The sequence below is a fragment of the Carya illinoinensis genome, chromosome 5 (assembly GCF_018687715.1).
Source record: "Carya illinoinensis cultivar Pawnee chromosome 5, C.illinoinensisPawnee_v1, whole genome shotgun sequence".
NCBI classification, from domain to species: Eukaryota; Viridiplantae; Streptophyta; class Magnoliopsida; order Fagales; family Juglandaceae; genus Carya; species Carya illinoinensis.
The window spans coordinates 8114388-8135237 of record NC_056756.1 but is presented as its reverse complement, the minus strand read 5'-3'; the positions used below and the strand labels follow the sequence as shown (position 1 = coordinate 8135237).

At 36.8% G+C, this 20850-nt stretch overlaps 1 protein-coding gene and 1 pseudogene across 1 annotated transcript; one reads left to right on the top strand and one right to left on the bottom strand.

Moving 5' to 3' along the window:
• The first annotated feature begins 10879 nt into the window (after positions 1-10879).
• On the top strand, positions 10880-14438 carry LOC122310527 (purple acid phosphatase-like). The gene is made up of 8 exons (XM_043124478.1): positions 10880-11235; positions 11497-11697; positions 11858-11969; positions 12351-12580; positions 12807-12945; positions 13293-13513; positions 13875-13996; positions 14094-14438. Exons 1-8 carry the CDS (start codon positions 11050-11052, stop codon positions 14290-14292), a joined length of 1410 nt encoding a protein of 469 aa, XP_042980412.1. The 5' UTR covers positions 10880-11049; the 3' UTR covers positions 14293-14438.
• Positions 14439-14738: 300 nt separating this feature from the next.
• LOC122310052 lies at positions 14739-16938 on the bottom strand (annotated as a pseudogene).
• Positions 16939-20850: the final 3912 nt, after the last annotated feature.

Here is a 20850-nt window from a genome sequence, read left to right as displayed (position 1 = left end):
GTGAATTTGTGGCTTTAAAAAAATATTTTTCTATTCATGGCATAAGCCACCTCACAACCGCTCCTCATACACCTCAACAAAATGGTGTTTCTGAGCGTCGTCACCGTCATCTAGTAGAAACGGGCCTCACTCTATTACATGATGCTTCCCTACCCTTGAAATATTGGCCCCATGCTTTTTCCACTGCGGCATATCTTATAAACCGTCAACCAACCCCTCTTCTTCAAAATATTTCTCCCTTTGAAGCATTATTTAAACAACCACCAAATTATTTGAAACTAAAAAAATTTGGTTGTTTATGCTTTCCACTCACTCGACCGTATAACACCCATAAAATGCAGCCCAAATCTGTGCCTTGTCTCTTCGTGGGCTATTCCTTGGCCCAAAATGCTTATAAGTGCCTTGATCCATTAACTAACAAAACCTATCACTCTCGGCATGTTCTGTTTGATGAAAACCGAAATGGCCTCTCTGCACATACACCCTCGTCGACCTCCTCAGCAAGTGCTCCATCCATTCACGTTGTGCCTTCATGCGTTCCGCAGCCTCCACCAGTGATTTCGGCAGGGGAGAACCCATTCGCATCACCTTCAGGTAACGCCCCTTTCTCCTCTCCTTTTAATTCCGAAAATTTCAATTCTGTATCTTCATGCCCTAATCACTCTGCATCGCACGATATTCCATCATCATCATCTAATTCGCATGAAATTTCTCCCACCCACCACACTGATTCCTTGATTGGCACCGAACCCGATCCCTCTGCCTCACCTGCACAACAGCCCACTCGAATCCACTCCATGACCACTCGGTCCATGAATAACATTCATAAACCCAAACAATTCCATTTAACCACCAAACACCTCCTTCCCAGCACCATTGAACCAACCTGTGTGGGACAGGCTCTTCGTGAGCCACACTGGCGAACAACCATGTCAGAAGAGCTAACTGCTCTCATGCGACACAACACATGGGAACTGGTCCCTCCCCCGGATAACTGTACACCCGTGGGGTGTAAATGGGTCTTTCGGGTAAAGAGAAAGTCTGATGGGTCTGTTGATCGCTTTAAAGTGAGACTTGTCGCAAAGGGATACAATCAACGTCCTGGTTTGGATTATAAAGAAACATTTAGCCCCGTTGTGAAGCCCGCTACCATTCGAACTGTCCTAACAGTTGCTGTGATGCAGGGATGGTCTTTGAAACAACTTTGTGACGCCCCCAAATTTCGTTTGGGATCGGACGGACATTTGAAGCGTCGAGACATGCAACACAAGGTTACGTGCCCCCGTTCATGACATATAAGATGCAATGTTCCTAATATGCATCTAACATTATGCAATATTCGCAGCGGATAATTTTTTTCTTTAGCAATACTATGCACCAAATTGAAAATATCCCAAATGCTTAAAACATACTTCATACATAAAGACCCATTGAGTAGATCACAACACTAGTCCAAAATGGTTATGATCCAAAAAATACTAAAGATGCAACTCCATTGTACAAGTAGTAATTTACGTTAACTACTATATTAACATTGACGTCGCACCATCGCTTAGTCAACTGTGTCTAGTTGATCAGCTCCTGATTCTCCTTCAGGTCCTGTAACAAGATCTACCATTCGGGGGGAATGGTAGTTGAGACTACCAAAGTGAGATTTGATTACAAATCTCAGTAAGTTAACAAAAAACTTCCACACAAGCTAATGATGCATGCATGACAGTAAAAACATAAATGTATAATCAAATTCATAAGTAATTAAAGCATAACTTGGAGTACAACATAGCATAATTGACATAACTTAAATTGAAACATGAACTGAACTTGACTTGACATGAACTTGATCTGAAACTTGACTTAATATGAAAAATACATACTCCACAGTTGTTGTGGCCCCATGTATTCTACGTGTAAATACATACTCCACAGTTGTTGTGGCCCCATGTATTCTACACAAACTTGACTTAACATGAAAAATACATACTCCACAGTTGTTGTGACCCCATGTATTCTACGTGTAAATACATACTCCACAGTTGTTGTGGCCCCATATATTCTACACAAACTTGACTTAACATGAAAAATACATACTCCACAGTTGTTGTGGCCCCATGTATTCTATGGAAACTTATTCTTTAACTGCTTAAATACATACTCCACAGTTGTTGTGGCCCCATATATTCTACTTGACATAATTTCTGTGTCTCACGTAGTGTATGCGTCACAATTGCTGTGACCCTATACATAAGTAATCAAGATGAAACGTGAATGGAATACGAAATGACTGAAGCCCTGACGTAACATAACGTGACTTGAATATAACTTGAAATACATGACCAACTTGAGATATAAATATTTCGTAACATTGCATAACATATAATAGACAACATATTTAACATGACATATTTGCAACAGTGAATATTACATGACTTGACATACATGTAATAGATGGCATATTTAGCATGACGTACTTGTAAGGTACAGTAATACATGACAGAATATATTATGTAACAGATAAAAATTGACGACAGAATAAATTCTGTATAATAGACAATTACGTGATAACTTGGCATGGCATGACATATATGATAACATACATACATACACTGTAGTTCCTTTACTTAGCACACATACATAGTAGACTGCTAGTAAGTTAAAAGCTAACTTACCTCGATCTCCGCGTTTCTCATAAAACTTCAAGTGCGACCACGAGGAACTGTAATTAGTGATTCTAAAAGTTAGAACTAAATCACTAATAATTTGAAATATGGAAAATACTAACTTAAAGAGTAAAATTTTCATTTTACTCTCTACATGTGGGAAAATGACTGTTTTACCCATAACTTAAGGATTTTGCATACTAATTCCAAAAGTTTTCAAAATTTACATTCCTCATGTAAATTTTGTCCTAAACTTAAATATCAACTCACAAAAATTTAAAATAAAACACAACTATGAAGAACACACTATGGCCGAAACATCCATAGGCCATTTCCCTTGATTTTTATTGTAATTCCTTCCAACTTCAAAACTCATGCTTAAACCAAAATTTTGCAACAAACATCTTCCAATCCTAAACTCAAAACCATACTTAAAACATCCATTTAGAAAAAGCTAATAATGAACACCAAACTTTTTGTAAAAAAAATCCAAGCACTTGAATCACAAGTTTTGACCTTAGATCAAAACATCTCCAAGAATTTCAAAAATCAAATCTTACTTCTAACATATTCATAATATCATCCTAACATCAACCATGCTTTAAATCATCAAACTAAAGTCACCAAAATCACAAAATAACATTTGGAGTTTTTGGTTTTACACTTAGTCCAAAAACAGAAACTTTTTCCTCAACTAGTTTTGATAAATCTCTTGATCTATGACTTATAAATATATGATCTTCGAACCAAACCATCACATGGTTTAAAAAGATGTCCTAAAACATATATAAGCTTCTAATTCAAGATCACATGGTTAGAAATTAACCAAAACATAAATTTAGCCAAGAATATCTACACTTTAGCTTATTTGAATATCTCTTTGCATAAAATTTCATATCTTTGAAACTAACATCAAATATCTTCAAAATAATAATATAACATGTATATAAGATACTTAGGATCATCCAATAAAATTATTAAAGTCATTAGAATAGGTTTAGACCACCAAAGAGTTAAACTTTCTCAAAACAGAAACTGTTTTTCTTCTTCCAGTTTCTAAGTTTCTAAATCTAAGAAAATATTTCATCAAAACCTTTAATCATGCAAAACTCCTCAACCAATAGTCACATATACATGTTAACAATACTCCATAAAAATTTCGGACCAATATCTATCCATTAGCTTGGTCAAAAACTCCAAACTATAACATATTCTCCAGTTTATCTCCCAGAATGACCTTTCTATAGTTTACACAATATTTGACTGACCAAATGATCTTCAAATGGGGCAAATAAGATATCCATATAAACTAGACTAAAAAAGGAACAACTTATATGAATGAGACTTTATGATAAAACACTTACAAAAACTTCGAAATGGGTGTGCAAAAGACCTCCTAAAAGTTGTCCGAGAGAGAGTGTTTGATATTCTTTCAATGGAAAGTGTAAATGAAGATAATTTCGTGGGGAGAGGTGGCTGGAGATACTTATGGATGAGATATGGAAGAGATGAGGCTAGAGTTGAGAGTTGAGTGTAGTTTTCTCCTACCCAAAATATCTATAAAAGATTATCTCATAATATTCTATCCAATAGTATCTATAAAAAATCAACTTAAGATATTTTTATCTAATAATATATATAAAAATCAACTCAAAATATTTTTACCCAATAATATTCATGAAAATTACCTCAAGATATTTCTTTTTATCCAACAATATCTACAGTTTTGAATAGACGTTTTGTCCGAAAATATGAAAAAATGTTATTGCACCATAAGACTTTAAATAACCCTCCGAGTCTAATGGCACAAACCATAATACATTTTGACACTTCTATGTAACAGCCCGCTAAAAATTCAATTGTGAAATTTCTATTAACTTAGGAACTCGTGAAAACCCCATAAGTTTTCACGAATCCATTAATCGTATAGGTTTTTGTCTAACTACATAGTTAGTGTTATTATTTACTATGGTATTAGAAGTGTGTTTTTGATTATTGGAGATAGTTAGGAGTGTCAAAATGTATTATGGTTTGTGCCATTAGACTCGGAGGGTTATTTAAAGTCTTATGGCGCAATAACATTTTTTCATATTTTCGGACAAAACGTCTGTTCAAAACTGTAGATATTATTGAATAAAAAGAAATATCTTGAGGTAATTTTCGTGAATATTATTGGGTAAAAATATTTTGAGTTGATAGATATTATTAGATAAAAATATCTTAAGTTGAATTTTTTTTTAGATATTATTGGATAGAATATTATAAGATAATCATTTATAGATTTTTTTTGGGTAGGAGAAAACTACACTCAACTCTCAACTCCAGCCTCATCTCTTCCATATCTCATCCATAATTATCTCCAGCCACCTCTCCCCACGAAATTATCTTCATTTACACTTTCTATTGAAAGAATATCAAACACTCTCTCTCAGACAGCTTTTAGGAGGTATTTTGCACACCAATTTCGAAGCTGTTGTAAGTGTTTTATCATAAAGTCTCCTTCATATAAGTTGTTCCTTTTTTAGTCTAGTTTACATGGATATCTTATTTTCCCCATTTGAAGATCATTTGGTCAGTCAAATATTGTATAAACTATAGAAAGGTCATTCTGGGAGGTAAACTGGAGAATATGTTATAGTTTGGAGTTTTTGACCAAGCTAATGGATAGATATTGGTCCGAAATTTTTATGGAGTATTGTTAACATGTATATATGACTATTGGTTGAGGATTTTTGCATGATTAAAGGTTTTGATGAAAGATTTTCTTAGATTTAGAAACTTAGAAACTGGAAGAGGAAAAACAGTTTCTGTTTTGAGAAAGTTTAACTCTTTGGTGGTCTAAACCTATTCTAATGACTTTGATAATTTTATTGGAGGATCCTAAACATCTTATATACATGTTATATTATTATTTTGAAGATATTTGATGTTAGTTTCAAAGATATGAAATTTTATGCAAAGAGATATTCAGATAAGCCAAAGTGTGGATATTCTTGGCTAAATTTATGTTTTGATTAATTTCTAACCATGTGATCTTGAATTAGAAGCTTGTATATGTTTTAGGACATCTTTTTAAACCATGTAATGGTTTGGTTTGAAGATCATATATTTATAAGTCATAGATCAAGAGATTTATCAAAACTAGTTGAGGAAAAAGTTTCTGTTTTTGGACTAAGTGTAAAACCAAAAACTCCAAATTTTATTTTGTGATTTTGGTGACTTTAGTTTGATGATTTAAAGCATGGTTGATGTTAGGATGATATTATGAATATGTTAGAAGTAAGATTTGATTTTTGAAATTCTTGGAGATGTTTTGATTTAAGGTCAAAACTTGTGATTCAAGTGCTTGGATCTTTTTACAAAAAAAGTTTGGTGTTGATTATTAGCTTTTTCTAAATGGATGTTTTAAGTATGGTTTTGAACTTAAGATTGGAAGATGTTTGTTGCAAAATTTTGGTTTAAGCATGAGTTTTGAAGTTGGAAGGAATTGCAACAAAAATAAAGGGAAATGGCCTATGGATGTTTCGACCATAGTGTGTTCTTCATAGTTGTGTTTTGTTTTAAATTTTTCTGAGTTGATATTTAAATTTAGAACAAAATTTACATGAGAAATGTAAATTTTGGAAACTTTTGGAGTTAGTATGCAAAATCCTTAAGTTATGGGTAAAACGGTCATTTTCCCACATGTAGAGAGTAAAATAAAAATTTTACTCTTTAAGTTAGTATTTTTCATATTTCAAATTTTTAGTGATTTAGTTCTAACTTTTAGAATCACTAATTACAGTTTCTCGTGATCGCACTTGAAGTTTTATAAAAAACGCGGAGATCGAGGTAAGTTAGCTTTTAACTTACTAGCAGTCTACTGTGTATGTGTGCTAAGTAAAAGAATTACAGTGTATGTATGTATGTTATCATATATGTCATGCCATGCCAAGTTATCATGTAATTGTCTATTATACAGAATTTATTCTGTCATCAATTTTTATCTGTTACATAATATATTCTGTTATGTATTACTGTACATTACAAGTACGTCATGCTAAGTATTTCATCTATTACATGTAAGTCAAGTCATGTAATATTCACTGTTGCAAGTATGTCATGTTAAATATGTTGTCTATTATATGTTATGCCATGTTACGAAATGTTTCTATCTCAAGTTGGTCATGTATTCTAAGTTATGTTCAAGTCACGTTATGTTACGTCAGGACTTCAGTCCTTTCGTATTCCAGTCACATTTCATCTTGAGTACATTATGATGTGTAGAATACATGGGGCCACAACAACTGTGGAGTATGTATTTAACTACAATTGTGATGCGTAAAATACATGGGGCCACAACAACTGTGGAGTATGTATTTTTCATGTTAAGTCAAGTTTTTGTAGAATACATGGGGCCACAACAACTGTGGAGTATGTATTTTTAATGTTAAGTCAAGTTTGTGTAGAATACATGGGGCCACAACAACTGTGGAGTATGTATTTAACTACAATTGTGATGCGTAAAATACATGGGGCCACAACAACTGTGGAGTATGTATTTTTCATGTTAAGTCAAGTTTGTGTAGAATACATGGGGCCACAACAACTGTGGAGTATGTATTTTTAATGTTAAGTCAAGTTTGTGTAGAATACATGGGGCCACAACAACTGTGAAGTATGTATTTACACGTAGAATACATGGGACCACAACAACTGTGGAGTATGTATTTCTCATGTTAATTCAAGTTTCAGAGCAAGTTCATGCTAAGTCAAGTTCAGTTCATGATTCAATTTAAGCTATGTCAATTATGCTATGTTGTACGCTAAGTTATGCTTTAATTACTTATGAATTTGATTATGCATTTATGCTTTTACTGTCATACATGCATCATTAGTCTGTATGGAAGTTTTTTGTTAACTTGCTGAGATTTGTAATCAAATCTCACTGTGGTAGTCCCAACTACCATTCCCCCCGAATGGTAGATCTTGTTACAGGACCTGAAGGAGGATCAGGAGCTGACTAACTAGACACAGTCGACTGAACGACGGTGCGTCATTAATGTTAATATAGTAGTTAAATTACTACTTGTACGATGGAGTTGCATCTCCAGTACTATTGGATCATAACTATTTTGGAATAGTGCTGTGATCTTAGTTATTCAATGGATCTTTATGTATGAAGTATGTTTCAAGTATTGGGATATTTTCAGTTTGGTGCATAGTATTGCTAAAGAAAAAAATTATCCGCTGCGAATATTGCATCTTATATGTCATGAACGGGGGCAGGTAACCTTGTGTTGCATGTCTCGACGCTTCAAATGTCCGTCCGATCCCAAACGGAATTTGGGGGCGTCACACTTCTAACTATCTCCAATAATCAAAAACATACTTCTGATACCATAGTAAATAATAACACTAACTATGTAGTTAGACAAAAACCTATATGATTAATGGATTCGTGAAAACTTATGGGGTTTTCACGAGGTTCCTAAAGTTAATAGAAATTTCACAATTGAATTTCTAGCGGGCTGTTACAACTTGATGTCAACAATGCATTTTTGCATGGAAAGTTGACTGAAACAGTTTATATGTCACAACCCCCGGGCTTCAAAGATGCCTCAAAACCTACTCATGTTTGTAGGTTAAATAAGGCAATTTATGGTTTAAAACAGGCTCCTAGAGCCTGGTACTCAGCACTAAAACAGGCCATATTGAGTCTCGGTTTTCAAAATTCCAAGGCAGACTTGTCTCTGTTTATATATCAGCACAATTCTATCTTGTGTTATCTATTGGTTTATGTGGATGATCTGGTTATCACTGGTAATGATCTGCATTTTTTATCAAATATCATTGCTAAACTTGGAGTTCAATTCTCCTTAAAAGACATGGGGCAGCTTCACTACTTCTTGGGTATGGAAGTCATTCCTACAACATCAGGTCTCTTTCTATCCCAACATAAATATATTCGGGACCTTCTTTCAAAAACAAATATGATGGGTGCAAAGGAAGTCTCTACTCCACTGTCTACTAGCATGGCTCTAAAACTGGTTGATGGAACCACATCCTTTGACAGCACTGAATTTAGAAGTGTTCTTGGAGGGCTTCAATACTTGTCTCTCACACGCCTAGACATTTCTTTTTCAGTCAATAAATTGTCTCAGTTTATGCATAAACCAACTGTCACTCATTGGGCAGCTGCTAAAAGACTCCTCCGGTACTTGAAACAGACCATTTTCCATGGTATTCACATTAAAAAACATTCCAGCTTTACTCTTACTACATACTCCGATGCTGATTGGGCGGGTAATTTTGATGATCGTACATCCACCTCAGCATACATCAGCTTCCTTAGCTCAAATCCCATTTCTTGGAGTTCAAAAAAACAAAGAGTTGTTGCCAGATCGTCCACTGAGGCTGAATATAGATCTCTTGCAAATGCTGCTTCTGAAACAGTATGGTTGCTATCATTATTCAAGGAACTTGGCCTACCTGTCAAAACTTCACCAAAATTGTTATGCGATAATTTGGGTGCTACACAACTCAGCTTTAATCCTATTCAGCACTCCCAGATGAAGCATATTCAGATTGATCTCCATTTTGTTCGTGATATGGTTCAAAAGAAAATTCTGCATGTCCAGCATGTCAATACTCAAGATCAACTCGCGGATTTATTGACAAAGCCACTCTCAAGACAACGCATGGACTTCCTCAAAATCAAGATTGGCTTAGCCGATGGCACACCCATCTTGAGGGGGCGTATAAGGGAAGACTCCTCAAATCAAGCAAACCAAGATCAAGATCACAAGACCCGAATCATAGGCTGAAACTGTGCAAGGAAATATTCTGTAATAGCTAGAAAAATCTTGAGTAAATGTTCTGTAAATTGTAGGCTTAAATTTAGCCTTCTTTCTTAAACTAGAACATAGACACTTGTATATATTTTTGATGAAATCAATAGCAATGTGTGTGGTGTTTTTCACTCAATAGAATTTAAAACTTTCTGTATTCATAGTTTTAAATCTCATCACAATTGTCTAAACTATTTTGAAGTGAGACCAACGATTATGGAATAATAGGGTACTGTTGACCTTGGCTGATACATTGGTTTCCTGTTTGTTAGTACAAACGTCTTTGTTCTGTGGTGCAGCATGACAAAACCACAGCCTGCATATCCAGCCTATCGTGACGCCAGTTGATATCAAGAACCGAGTCCATGCCTTCTACAGTTAATTGGAACAGTAATCAAGATGGATATGCGGTGGAAGCACATTCTATGTGGTTTTTCAACAGATGCTAGAATCCAGTTGATGATTCCACAAAAGCCAGATCATGACATGGTAACCATTTGCTCATGAATCACATACTGATCTCTAAATGGTCCAATCAGGATAAAACGTTGCTCTCTTTGGGAAGAGTGACGGATTGCCATCTTAACCTTTATCCGCTATCAGGTCACTCCAATTCTATAGCATCTAATTTCTACGTCGTCAAGCTTTTCTATTCGGCCATTTTAACTTTGGAATGTACGGATGTGACTAAGCATTCACACCCGGTTGACTATAAGGCTCCTTGGCCGAAATTTGAGAAAAAAAATTCAAACTTTTCCACCAAAGCATCCCACGTTCGGCTGCCCATTATAAAGAATGAACTTTGGTTTTAAGCTTTTAACAAAAGGGTCCTAATTTATTTTCTACGGTAGCTCTTCAGATAAGTTTATTGTTATGTGAGCACTCATTATGGCTAACTCACATTAGAAGTTTTTAGTGTCTATTTATTACCTTTTTAATGGTTAAAAATTTTATGTATAGTCACTTTTACGTACTTTTTTATACATTTTATTAATGTGATTAGTTGTAATCATATTAATAAAATACATAAAAAATACATAAAAATAACTATACGTAACATTAATTTTTTAGATTCACACAACCTTATCAAGGATTATTCATGCTTATCTTTAAGATGGTCAACTTTATTTTAATTCTTGTCTTTTTTATTTTTATTTTTGTTGAGAAATTGTCTATTTTATTGAAAATCTAACCTCCCATATATTTCTATTAACCATACACATTATCTTTCTTTCTTTTTTTAAAAAAATAAAAAATAAAATCGAAGAAATGCAATTTGGTCGACAGTACCGGACGACGGACGTTACGCCCACAACTTCCCACGAGTGGTCGAGTCGCAAGTCCAAAGTCAGATTTAATACAATCATCATTTGCCCTCCGGGACCGCCCTTTTTTCGCATTCAAACTCAGTCACATGCAAATATATTCGTATGGAGCTCTGAATATTCCTTGTAAGTCAAACACTAATTGAACGGTTTTATAAATGAGGATGAAAACTTGTCTCCCGAGCTGAAAGGGGTGCACTTAAGGTTCGGGAGTATTGTGTTCAGGAGAAGATCAAGATGGGTCTGCTGGGTTCTTCTTCTTCTTCTTCTTCTTTGGTAGCAATTATTTTGGTTTTGAATGTGGTGGTGGTGTGTAATGGAGGGAAGACGAGCACTTTTGTGAGAAAAGTTGAGAAGACTCCGGATATGCCTCTGGATAGCGATGTCTTTCGAATCCCTCCCGGCTATAATGCGCCTCAACAGGTACTGATCTCCTCCATTTTGTTATTTTCTCCTTTTTTCTTACAAATCGAACCAGTGTTTATAGATTTTTCTTGCTGGTTTTTTTTTTTTTAATATATTGTGCAAGTCTTGAGATGGTATTCGCTATGTAACCGTTTTTGCGTTGGGATGGGGCGGGGGGGTTGATGGGAATCATAGGATTAATGTGTAATTGGGTAAGTTTTGAGATTTATAGTTTTCATATTAATTTTGTTGATCGATACGTCGGTGTTCTGAATGAAGGTCCACATAACACAAGGAGACCACGTGGGGAAGGCAGTGATTGTGTCATGGGTGACTGTGAATGAACTGGGTTCGAATACCGTGATTTATTGGAGTGAAAATGGCAAGGAAAAGAAACAGGCTGAAGGCAAAGTTACTACCTATAAGTTCTACAATTACACTTCTGGTTTCATTCATCACACGACCATCAGAAACTTGAGGGTAACTGAAATTTTTCATACAATTCCTTCATTAGATTGCTCTCACATAATTCCCCTGTTTTTGTCCTGTTCATGTGCTGCCTCTATATAATCCGTATGTATGTATGTGTACACATTTTTTTTTTTTTTTTTTATATTTTGCTTAATTATTATCTGGGCAGTTCAACACCAAATACTACTACGTGGTTGGGATTGGGCACACTCCACGGCAGTTCTGGTTTATAACTCCCCCTGAAGTTGGCCCTGATGTGCCTTATACATTTGGTCTCATAGGTATGTATTCTGTATGACCAAATGCTTTCTCTCAGATTAAAGTTTTAGTCCGCATTGTAGTTCAAGCAGACCCATGCCCGGGACTAGCATAGAAATCACCTGGTAAAAAAGTGGGGGAAAAAAAAAAGCAGAGAAAAAAATCTCCTTTAGAATGTACGAATCTGATATTGTATGTTCTAACCGATAATTATCATTTGTTTTTATTCACCTCTTTTTTTCTCATTTTCGGCTGGTTATTGACCCCTACATCTCTTGCATGTGTCTAGGGGATACAGTGATGTTCTTATATTAGGACTACATATGTGTTCATTCCTATATCTGTGTTGAGATATTTGTAAAATACTTTCTTACTTTGTTGAAACTAATGGGTGTGGTTTGCAGGGGATCTTGGTCAGAGTTTTGATTCAAACAGGACTCTTACTCATTATGAATTAAACCCGCAGAAAGGGAAAACGGTGTTGTTTGTTGGGGACCTCTCTTATGCAGACAACTATCCAAATCATGACAATGTTAGATGGGATACATGGGGAAGGTTTGTTGAGAGAAGTGTTGCTTATCAACCATGGATATGGACTGCAGGGAATCACGAGTTAGATTTTGCCCCGGAAATTGTAAGAATCTCATGGAACATTTCTTTTTATGGTAGAAAGTAATGTCTTTAGTTAAAAATAAGGATCGCGTGCTCTGTAATTTTTGGTAGTAACTTCTGTTTGTGAATGTTTGACTACTTTCTGTCTTGTGGTTTTAAATTTTAGTAAGGTTTTTTTCCTCTCTTTTTAGGTAAAAGTGAGCATAGTTTTCCATTATTGTATTTGTAAATGTGTATTTGTGTTGCAGGGGGAAACCAAACCTTTTAAGCCTTACACTAAACGTTATCATGTGCCTTACAAAGCTTCAAACAGTACTGCTCCATTTTGGTATTCAATCAAGAGAGCTTCAGCTTACATCATAGTCTTGGCTTCATATTCAGCATATGGTAAGCATGTATTTGTCTTTGCATGTGACATTGATATGAATGACGGTCATGAAGAGAATGGCACAATGCTTTTTTACATGGGATGTACTAACCAATTCCTAATTTAAGTAGTTAAATTGAACAGCATGGTTGCTTCTACAATTTCATGTTTAGCTAGTATGGTGCTGTGATGATGGCACATGGTTATCATCATTTTTCATAACTCAACTGGTGCTGTGATGATGGCACATGTTTATCATCATTTTTCATAACTCAACTCAATTGTATTATCCCTTAGTCCCAATTGAATTAGGGATTTCTCCTAGCAAATGAAAAAAAATCACTTTTTGCTAACATTTCTTTTTCAGGTAAATACACCCCTCAATACAAATGGCTTGAACAGGAATTGCCAAAAGTTAACAGGACTGAGACACCTTGGTTGATTGTTCTTATGCATTCCCCCTGGTATAATAGCTACAACTATCATTATATGGAGGGGGAAACCATGAGAGTAATGTATGAAGGATGGTTTGTGAAGTACAAAGTTGATGTGGTATTTGCAGGTCATGTTCACGCCTATGAACGATCCGTAAGTTGTCCTTTTACCTTCCATTGTTTAGTCATTGAAGTATGAGTTTTGAGTTTTTAGTTATGGTAGTTTGTTTTGAATAAGCACAAGTTTTGAAATCTGTGTATGACAGGTTTAAAATACAGGGTTTAAATACAGCTAGACCCTGCTTCTCAAAGTCCAAAAAATTTGGTTGCGAGTCTAGAAATTGTTTGGAGGGTAGAAATAACATATGCATGCATGATTCAATCTGCAATCATTTTTTTTTAATGACTCACCATAAACAGAGACGTGTCTACACAACAGACAATCCAGATTATTTGACTTCAATATGTGTACATATGTGGATTTCCATTTTCTTATGATCTGATATATATCACAGGAGCGTGTATCCAACGTTGCATACAATGTTGTAAATGGTATTTGCACTCCTGTAAAGGATCAGTCAGCTCCTGTATACATAACCATTGGCGATGGAGGGAATCTTGAAGGCTTGGCAACCAAGTAAGACAAAAAAATGATGGAATACTAGAGTGTTGATCTTGACTGATACATTAGTATACGGCTTGTTAATATAAATTGTCTGTGTTCTCTGGTGCAGCATGACAGAACCACAGCCTGCATATTCAGCTTATCGTGAGGCCAGTTTTGGTCATGCCACCTTTGATATCAAGAACCGAACCCATGCTTACTACAGTTGGCACCGTAATCAAGATGGATATGCGGTGGAAGCAGATTCAATGTGGTTTTTCAACAGATACTGGAATTCAGTTGATGATTCCACAAATGCCCAATCATGATGTAATAATCATTTGTATGCTCTTTGGAATAATGATTTCTTATATTTGGAATGTTGGGATTGGACTCCCGAGCTTCATCCACGTTTGCTTGTAGATCATCGCATCGAAAACATGAGCTTATGCAGCTTGGCATTTCTTACTACGCATATTAGATCTTTTCTGCCTAATTTACGCTTGAAATAAACAGAATGAATAAACACGCACATGAAATTACTTCGAGTTAAGGGCTTAGCATCTAAACTTATACGTTGTTGGAGATATGTAAGGAGTGATAATCTGTACTTTGTAGAAACAAAGTGTTATTAATTTTCCCCTTGTTGAGGAATAAATCCCACATTTAGACGAAGAGGTGATGAAATTTTAAAAACTCAAGGAAATTGTTACATTGGTTCGTGACACCATCTAATATTTATTTTACAATTCAAGGCCACGGAAAGAGAAATTAGAAGTCATAACCATAAACACACTGAGTCCAAAAAGAAAACTAAACTAAGTTCCTCAAACCTACCTGAAAGCTCCAAACCATAAAAGAGCGGAGTATACTCATGGCTTAAGCGCCAAAGCTAGTCCAACCTTGGCACTCTTCTCAATGGCCTTGGTGTCTACCTCTCCAGAAATGGTGAAAAGCGACTTAGGACGCCACTTGTGCTGAATAAGAGCACTGGCCTTGCCAAAATTGTTCACCCGCGCCTTCACTGTGGTTAATGGGTCTAATGCAAGCTGGGTACCAACGGTAATGGTATTCTCATTGGTTGAAAAGCTATGGGTAACCTCACCACCACAGCTGTGTTGGTTAGGAGGTTCACTGAATGATAATAGGAGGCACTCAGGGAATCACCTTGTCATTCAGGGTCAGCGAAGCAATTACGTCCGCAATGGAGAAGCTCAATCCAGCATTGCATTTTGTGAAATTCCCAGTCTTGCTGTCAAATGAGAAATCCGTGCCCAGTGCTACAAGATTAGCTCCTTACACTGGAGAAGTTAACAATAGGATAAAATATATATATATATATATATATATATATAAATATTTATATATATATCATTCATGATTTCTGACAATATTTCAAATCTCATGTACATTGTCCAGAAAGATGCACAACAATCTTGATTATATTCTAATGATAATTATAATTATGAAATACTCACCAACTCCGGGGCCCAATCAACTTCATGATTCCCCACCGTCCATATCCAAGGTTGATAAGCAGCATTTCTCTCCATAAGCCTTCCCCATGTATCCCACCTAATATTATCATGATGTGGATAAGTATCTGCGTAGGAGAGGTCTCCGAGGTACAATAGCGCTTGCCCATTTAGACTCTAGAGGGTCGTTCTGGTAATGAGAAACTGTGCTATTAGCCTGTTTGAATCTTAAGTCTGACCAAGATCCCCTGCGAATTAAGTAATAATTTGTTCAAGTTCAGCGCTAGCTGAGGTATAAATCTATATGTACATAATATCTCGAATAAGTTTGTACTGAGCAAAAAACAATAAAAGATTGGCAAGTAGATCGAATACGTACCTATGAGACCAAATGTATAGGGAACATGATCAGGACCTGGTGGAGGAGTTACAAACCAGAATGTCCTCGTATATTTTCCTTTTGCAAGTGGTCTTCTTGTGTTGTATGAACCTAAAGCAACATCATCATTGTTGTAACAAATAACCGGCTGGAGATCAGTGATCAGAAAAACATATACATACCTGCTGAGGTGTATTAATTAAATCAAGGAGGAACGTAAAAGGCATCATTATCAACAGATACATCTCTGTTGAATTCAGTATCCTTTACAAAAGTGCTGGTTCTTCCTCCACTACACAGCACTGCAACATTGAAAACCAAACCCAAAACAACCGAAATAGCAACCCAAGAAGAAGAAAGAAGAAGCACCCATATGACCCATCTTGGTTTTCTATATATGCAGACTGTGCTGAGCTCAAGTACTCTCCTTTCATCTTGTATATATAGATGTTGGTCACGAGTCTTTGCATCGGGGCAGCGACGCCTAAGCTGAGCCTATCTTTGCGCATGACGACATAGCACGCGAGGTTCGTTCTGACGGATCGAGGGCATCCAGTGATTCCAGTGCTAGTACTGTTGGTTCAAAGTACTATATTTGAAATACAAAACTAATTGGAATTAAGTATATTTAAAATGAGAGAAAGAATGATATATTCAACGCCAAGATGTGGGAGTCATTTTCTAATTAGTTTGGGATTTCATTTTCTAATTGATCATGTTCATGTAAAGGATATATACTATATAGTATTACTGGGCGAGACATATAGCTAGATAGACGGATCAGAGGAGATAATTATTATAACAGAATGCTTAACACATCTCTGAAACTCGAAGATGGTAAAGGCCGGTGTCGGCCGGTGTGGAAATATGTTGAGTACTATGGAGTCTGGTCCACACCGCTCGAGCGAAGTCAAACAAAGTTGAACGCTCGATACCAGCTCGACAGTGAGCTCAAGCGGATGCGGGAAGGAAGTTCGTTTGACGCGCGCTCGACACGTAGCTCAAGCGAAAATACATTTTACACCGATCTAGGGTTTTTTCCGCCGTTTGACTATATATATGATTATTATATTATATGGCCATACTGTAGAAATACTGTGGACGTTTAGTGATTGATCCATCATTGTAGTGTGATATTCCTCAATAATAAAAGCCTCTGCAGCTCCCGTGGACGTAAGCAATTTGCCAAACCACGTAAATCTTATGTCGTGTGTGATTGTTTTCTCATTCCATATTTATTTTTACTTTATTGTCATCATTTTTTCACAACAATTGGTATTAAGAGCCAAAGTTCGGGTCTGAGAAAAAATGATGGCTGAAGATGAATTGAAGGCATCGAGGATCGAGAAATTTGATGGCACAGATTTTAGATACTGGAGGATGCAAATAGAGGACTACCTCTATGGGAAGAAACTTCATCTTCCACTATTGGGAAAACAACTAGAAAAGATGGATGATGCTAATTAGAACCTGTTGGATTGACAGGTTCTGGGGGTTATTCGATTAACCCTGTCGAGATCTGTTGCACACAATGTCATCAAGGAGAAGACAACTGCAGATCTTATGGCGGCTTTGTCAGGTATGTATGAAAAGCCGTCAGTGAATAACAAGGTACATTTGATGAAAAAGTTATTCAATTTGAAGATGGCAGATGGTACGTCTATTGCATAACATCTGAATGATTTTAATACTATCACAAATCAATTGTCGTCTATTGAAATTGAATTTGATGATGAGATACATGCATTGATACTATTGGCTTCACTGCCAAATAGTTGGGAAGCCATGAGAATGACTGTCAGTAATTTTGCTGGTAAATCTAAATTGAAATATGATAATATTCGTGATTTGATATTGGTTGAGGAGGTGCGCAAGAAAGATTCAGGCGAGATCTCGGGTTTGAGTTTAGCTCTAAATGTTGATTATCGAGAGAGATCACAAGACAGGAACTCAAACAGAAGAAGATCAAAATCAAAGTACAGGGGCAAGAGCAAGTCGAGGCCTGGTCAACAGGCAACTTGTTGGAATTGTGGCAAAACTGGCCACATAAAGAAGAACTGCATAAATCCTAAGAAGACCGAGAATGATAGTGCTAATGTGGTAACTGAAGAAGTGTATGATGCACTATTGCTTGCAGTTCATAGTCCAGTTGATGATTGGATACTGGATTTAGAGGCTTCCTTCCATACATCTTCCCACCGGGAGCTAATGCGGAACTAAGTTGCAGGTGATTTTGGGAATGTGTATTTGGCTGATGGAGAGGCTTTGAACGTAGTGGGGATGTGAGACATTGATATTGCACTCTCTGGCAAGAACAAATGGACCTTGCAAAAGGTCAGACACATTCCTAAGTTGAAGAAAAACCTCATTTCTGTTGGGCAGCTCGATGAATATGGTCATTTAGTGGTGTTCTCAGATAGCACCTGGAAGGTCACAAATGGGCATTGGTACTGGTTCGGGGTAAGAAAACTGGTACACTATATATGACTATTGGTTTGATTAACAGTATTGCTACTACCGTTGCAGAGAGCACAGCAGATTTGTGGTATTGCAGGTTTGGCCATATGAGTCAAAAGAGTATGAAAGAACTTTTGTTCAGAGGCAAGCTACCAGAACTGAAGTAAGTTAATCTCAGTATGTGTGAGAGTTGTGTTATGGGGAAACAAAAGAAGGTCAGTTTCTTGAAAAGTGGTAGAACGCCAAAGACAGGAAGACTGGATCTAGTGTACACTGATGTGTGGAGTCCTTCCCCAGTGGCATCTTTTGGAGGTTCTCGCTACTATGTCATGTTCATTGATGACCATAGTAGGAAGGTATGAGTTTATTTTTTGAAGCATAAATCTGACGTATTTAATGTGTTCAAAACTTGGAAAGTCATGGTTGAGACAAAGACAGGCTTGAAACTAAAATATTTGAGGTCTAACAATGGTGGTGAGTATGTCGATGGTGGGTTCAAGGAGTATTGTGCAGATCTGGGTATCAGAATGGAGAAGATCATTCCTGAGACACCACAGCAAAATGGAGTTGTTGAGCATATGAACAGAACCATTGATGAGCGTGCTAGAAGCATGAGGTTGTACGCTGGACTACCACCCACTTTCTAGGCAGATGCAGTCAGCACTTCCATTTACTTAATAAATAGAGGGGCCATCAGTTCCATTGGATTGTGGACTGCCGGATGAGGTCTAGAGCGGGAAAGAGGTCAAATTCTCTCACCTTAAAACTTTTGGATGTCTTTCTTATATGCTTATTGATTCTGATGCTCGTAGTAAACTTGAGACTAAGTCAAAGAAATGTTATTTCATTGGCTATGGAAATGAGGCATTTGGCTATCGTTTCTGGAATGATCAGGGTCGGAAGATCATAAGAAGCAGGAATGCGATTTTCAATGAGAAAATTATGTACAAGGATAAGTCTAGTATAGCTTCTGTAGTAGCTCCTTAGGAATCCGAATTTGTAAGATTGGATGACCTACCAGAAGTTACAGTGCAGTGTAGAGATGTGAGTGACAGGGAGAGTGGGTCCAGTGCACCCATTCCTATTATTCCGCAGGCAGTTTCAGAATCGTCCACTCTTACAGTTGTAGTTCGCAGGTTAGTTAGGACTATACGTCCTCCACAGTGTTTCTCACCTACTTTAAATTACATTCTGTTGATAAATCGTGGAGAACAGCAGAGTTACGAAGAAACCTTGCAAGATAAAAATTCTAGCAAGTAGGAGCTGGCCATGAAAGATGAGATAGATTCTCTGTTAGGGAATCAGACATGGGAGTTGACAGAACTTCCATCAGGGAAGAAGGCATTACACAACAAGTGGGTGTACCGGGTGAAAACTGAGCATGATGACAGTAAGAGATACAAGGCCAGACTTGTTGTAAAAGGCTTTCGGCAGAAGTAGGGTATTGATTACTCTGAGATCTTTTCTCTTGTAGTGAAGATCATAACCATCAGGATGGTACTGGCTATGGTTGCTACTGAAGATTTATTTCTTGAGCAGTTAGATGTGAAGACAGCTTTTCTTCATGGAGACCTTGAAGAAGACATCTACATGCACCAGCCTGAGAGGTTTGTGGTACAGGGAAAGGAAGGTTCAGTTTGTAAATTGAAGAAGAGCTTGTATGGCCTAAAGCAAGCTCTTAGATAGTGGTACAAGAAATTTGATAACTTCATGCACAGTGCAGGGTACATTAGATGTCAGGCAGATCACTGTTGCTATGTTAGGCATTTTGATAATTCTTACATTATTCTGTTGTTGTATGTGGATGACATGCTTATTGCAGATGCTAGTATTGATGAGATCAATAATCTGAAGAAGCAGATGTCAGAGCACTTTGTAATGAAGGATTTGGGAGATGCAAAGCAAATCCTTGGCATGAGAATTGTCAAAGATAGAGTCAGAGGTACGTTGAGACTCTCACAGGCTGAGTATGTGAAAAAGGTACTCAGTAGGTTGAATATAGACAAGACCAAACCAGTTGGCATACCCTTGGGCAATCACTTCAAACTTAGCAAGAATCAGTCACCTGAGTCAGAGGAGGAACAAGATTACATGAATAAGGTTCCTTATGCCTCAGCTATTGGTTCACTTATGTATGCTATGGTTTGCACAAGATCGAATATTGCCCGTGCAGTGGGAGTTGTGAGTAAATACATGAGTAACCCAGAAAGTAACATTGGGAAGCAATGAAATGGATTTTGAGGTACCTAAAGGGCTCCTCAGAAACCTGTTTGTGTTTCTCTGGAGATAGCTTGGAGGTGCAGGGCTATATTGATGCTGATCTAGCTAGAGATATTGATAGCAGAAAGAGCACTACGGGCTTTGTTTATATACTTGGTGATACTGCAGTGTCATGGGGTTCTAATCTACAGAAAACAGTTTCTTTATCTACTATAGAAGCTGAGTATATTGCAGTATCAGAGGCTGCAAAGGAGATGATATGGCTACAGGGCTTCTTGGAGGAATTGGGTAAAAAGAATCAGAAATGCACTCTCTACAGTAATAGTCAGAGTGCTATATTCCTTGCCAAGAATCCA

Excerpts from the sequence above, each read along its gene's own strand:
- LOC122310527 (XM_043124478.1), top strand. The coding sequence starts at position 11,050 with ATGGGTCTGCTGGGTTCTTCTTCTTCTTCTTCTTCTTTGGTAGCAATT. Across the intron at positions 11,970-12,350 it reads TTATACATTTGGTCTCATAG|GGGATCTTGGTCAGAGTTTT; the intron begins GTATGTATTCTG and ends TGTGGTTTGCAG. Across the intron at positions 13,997-14,093 it reads CTTGAAGGCTTGGCAACCAA|CATGACAGAACCACAGCCTG; the intron begins GTAAGACAAAAA and ends TCTCTGGTGCAG.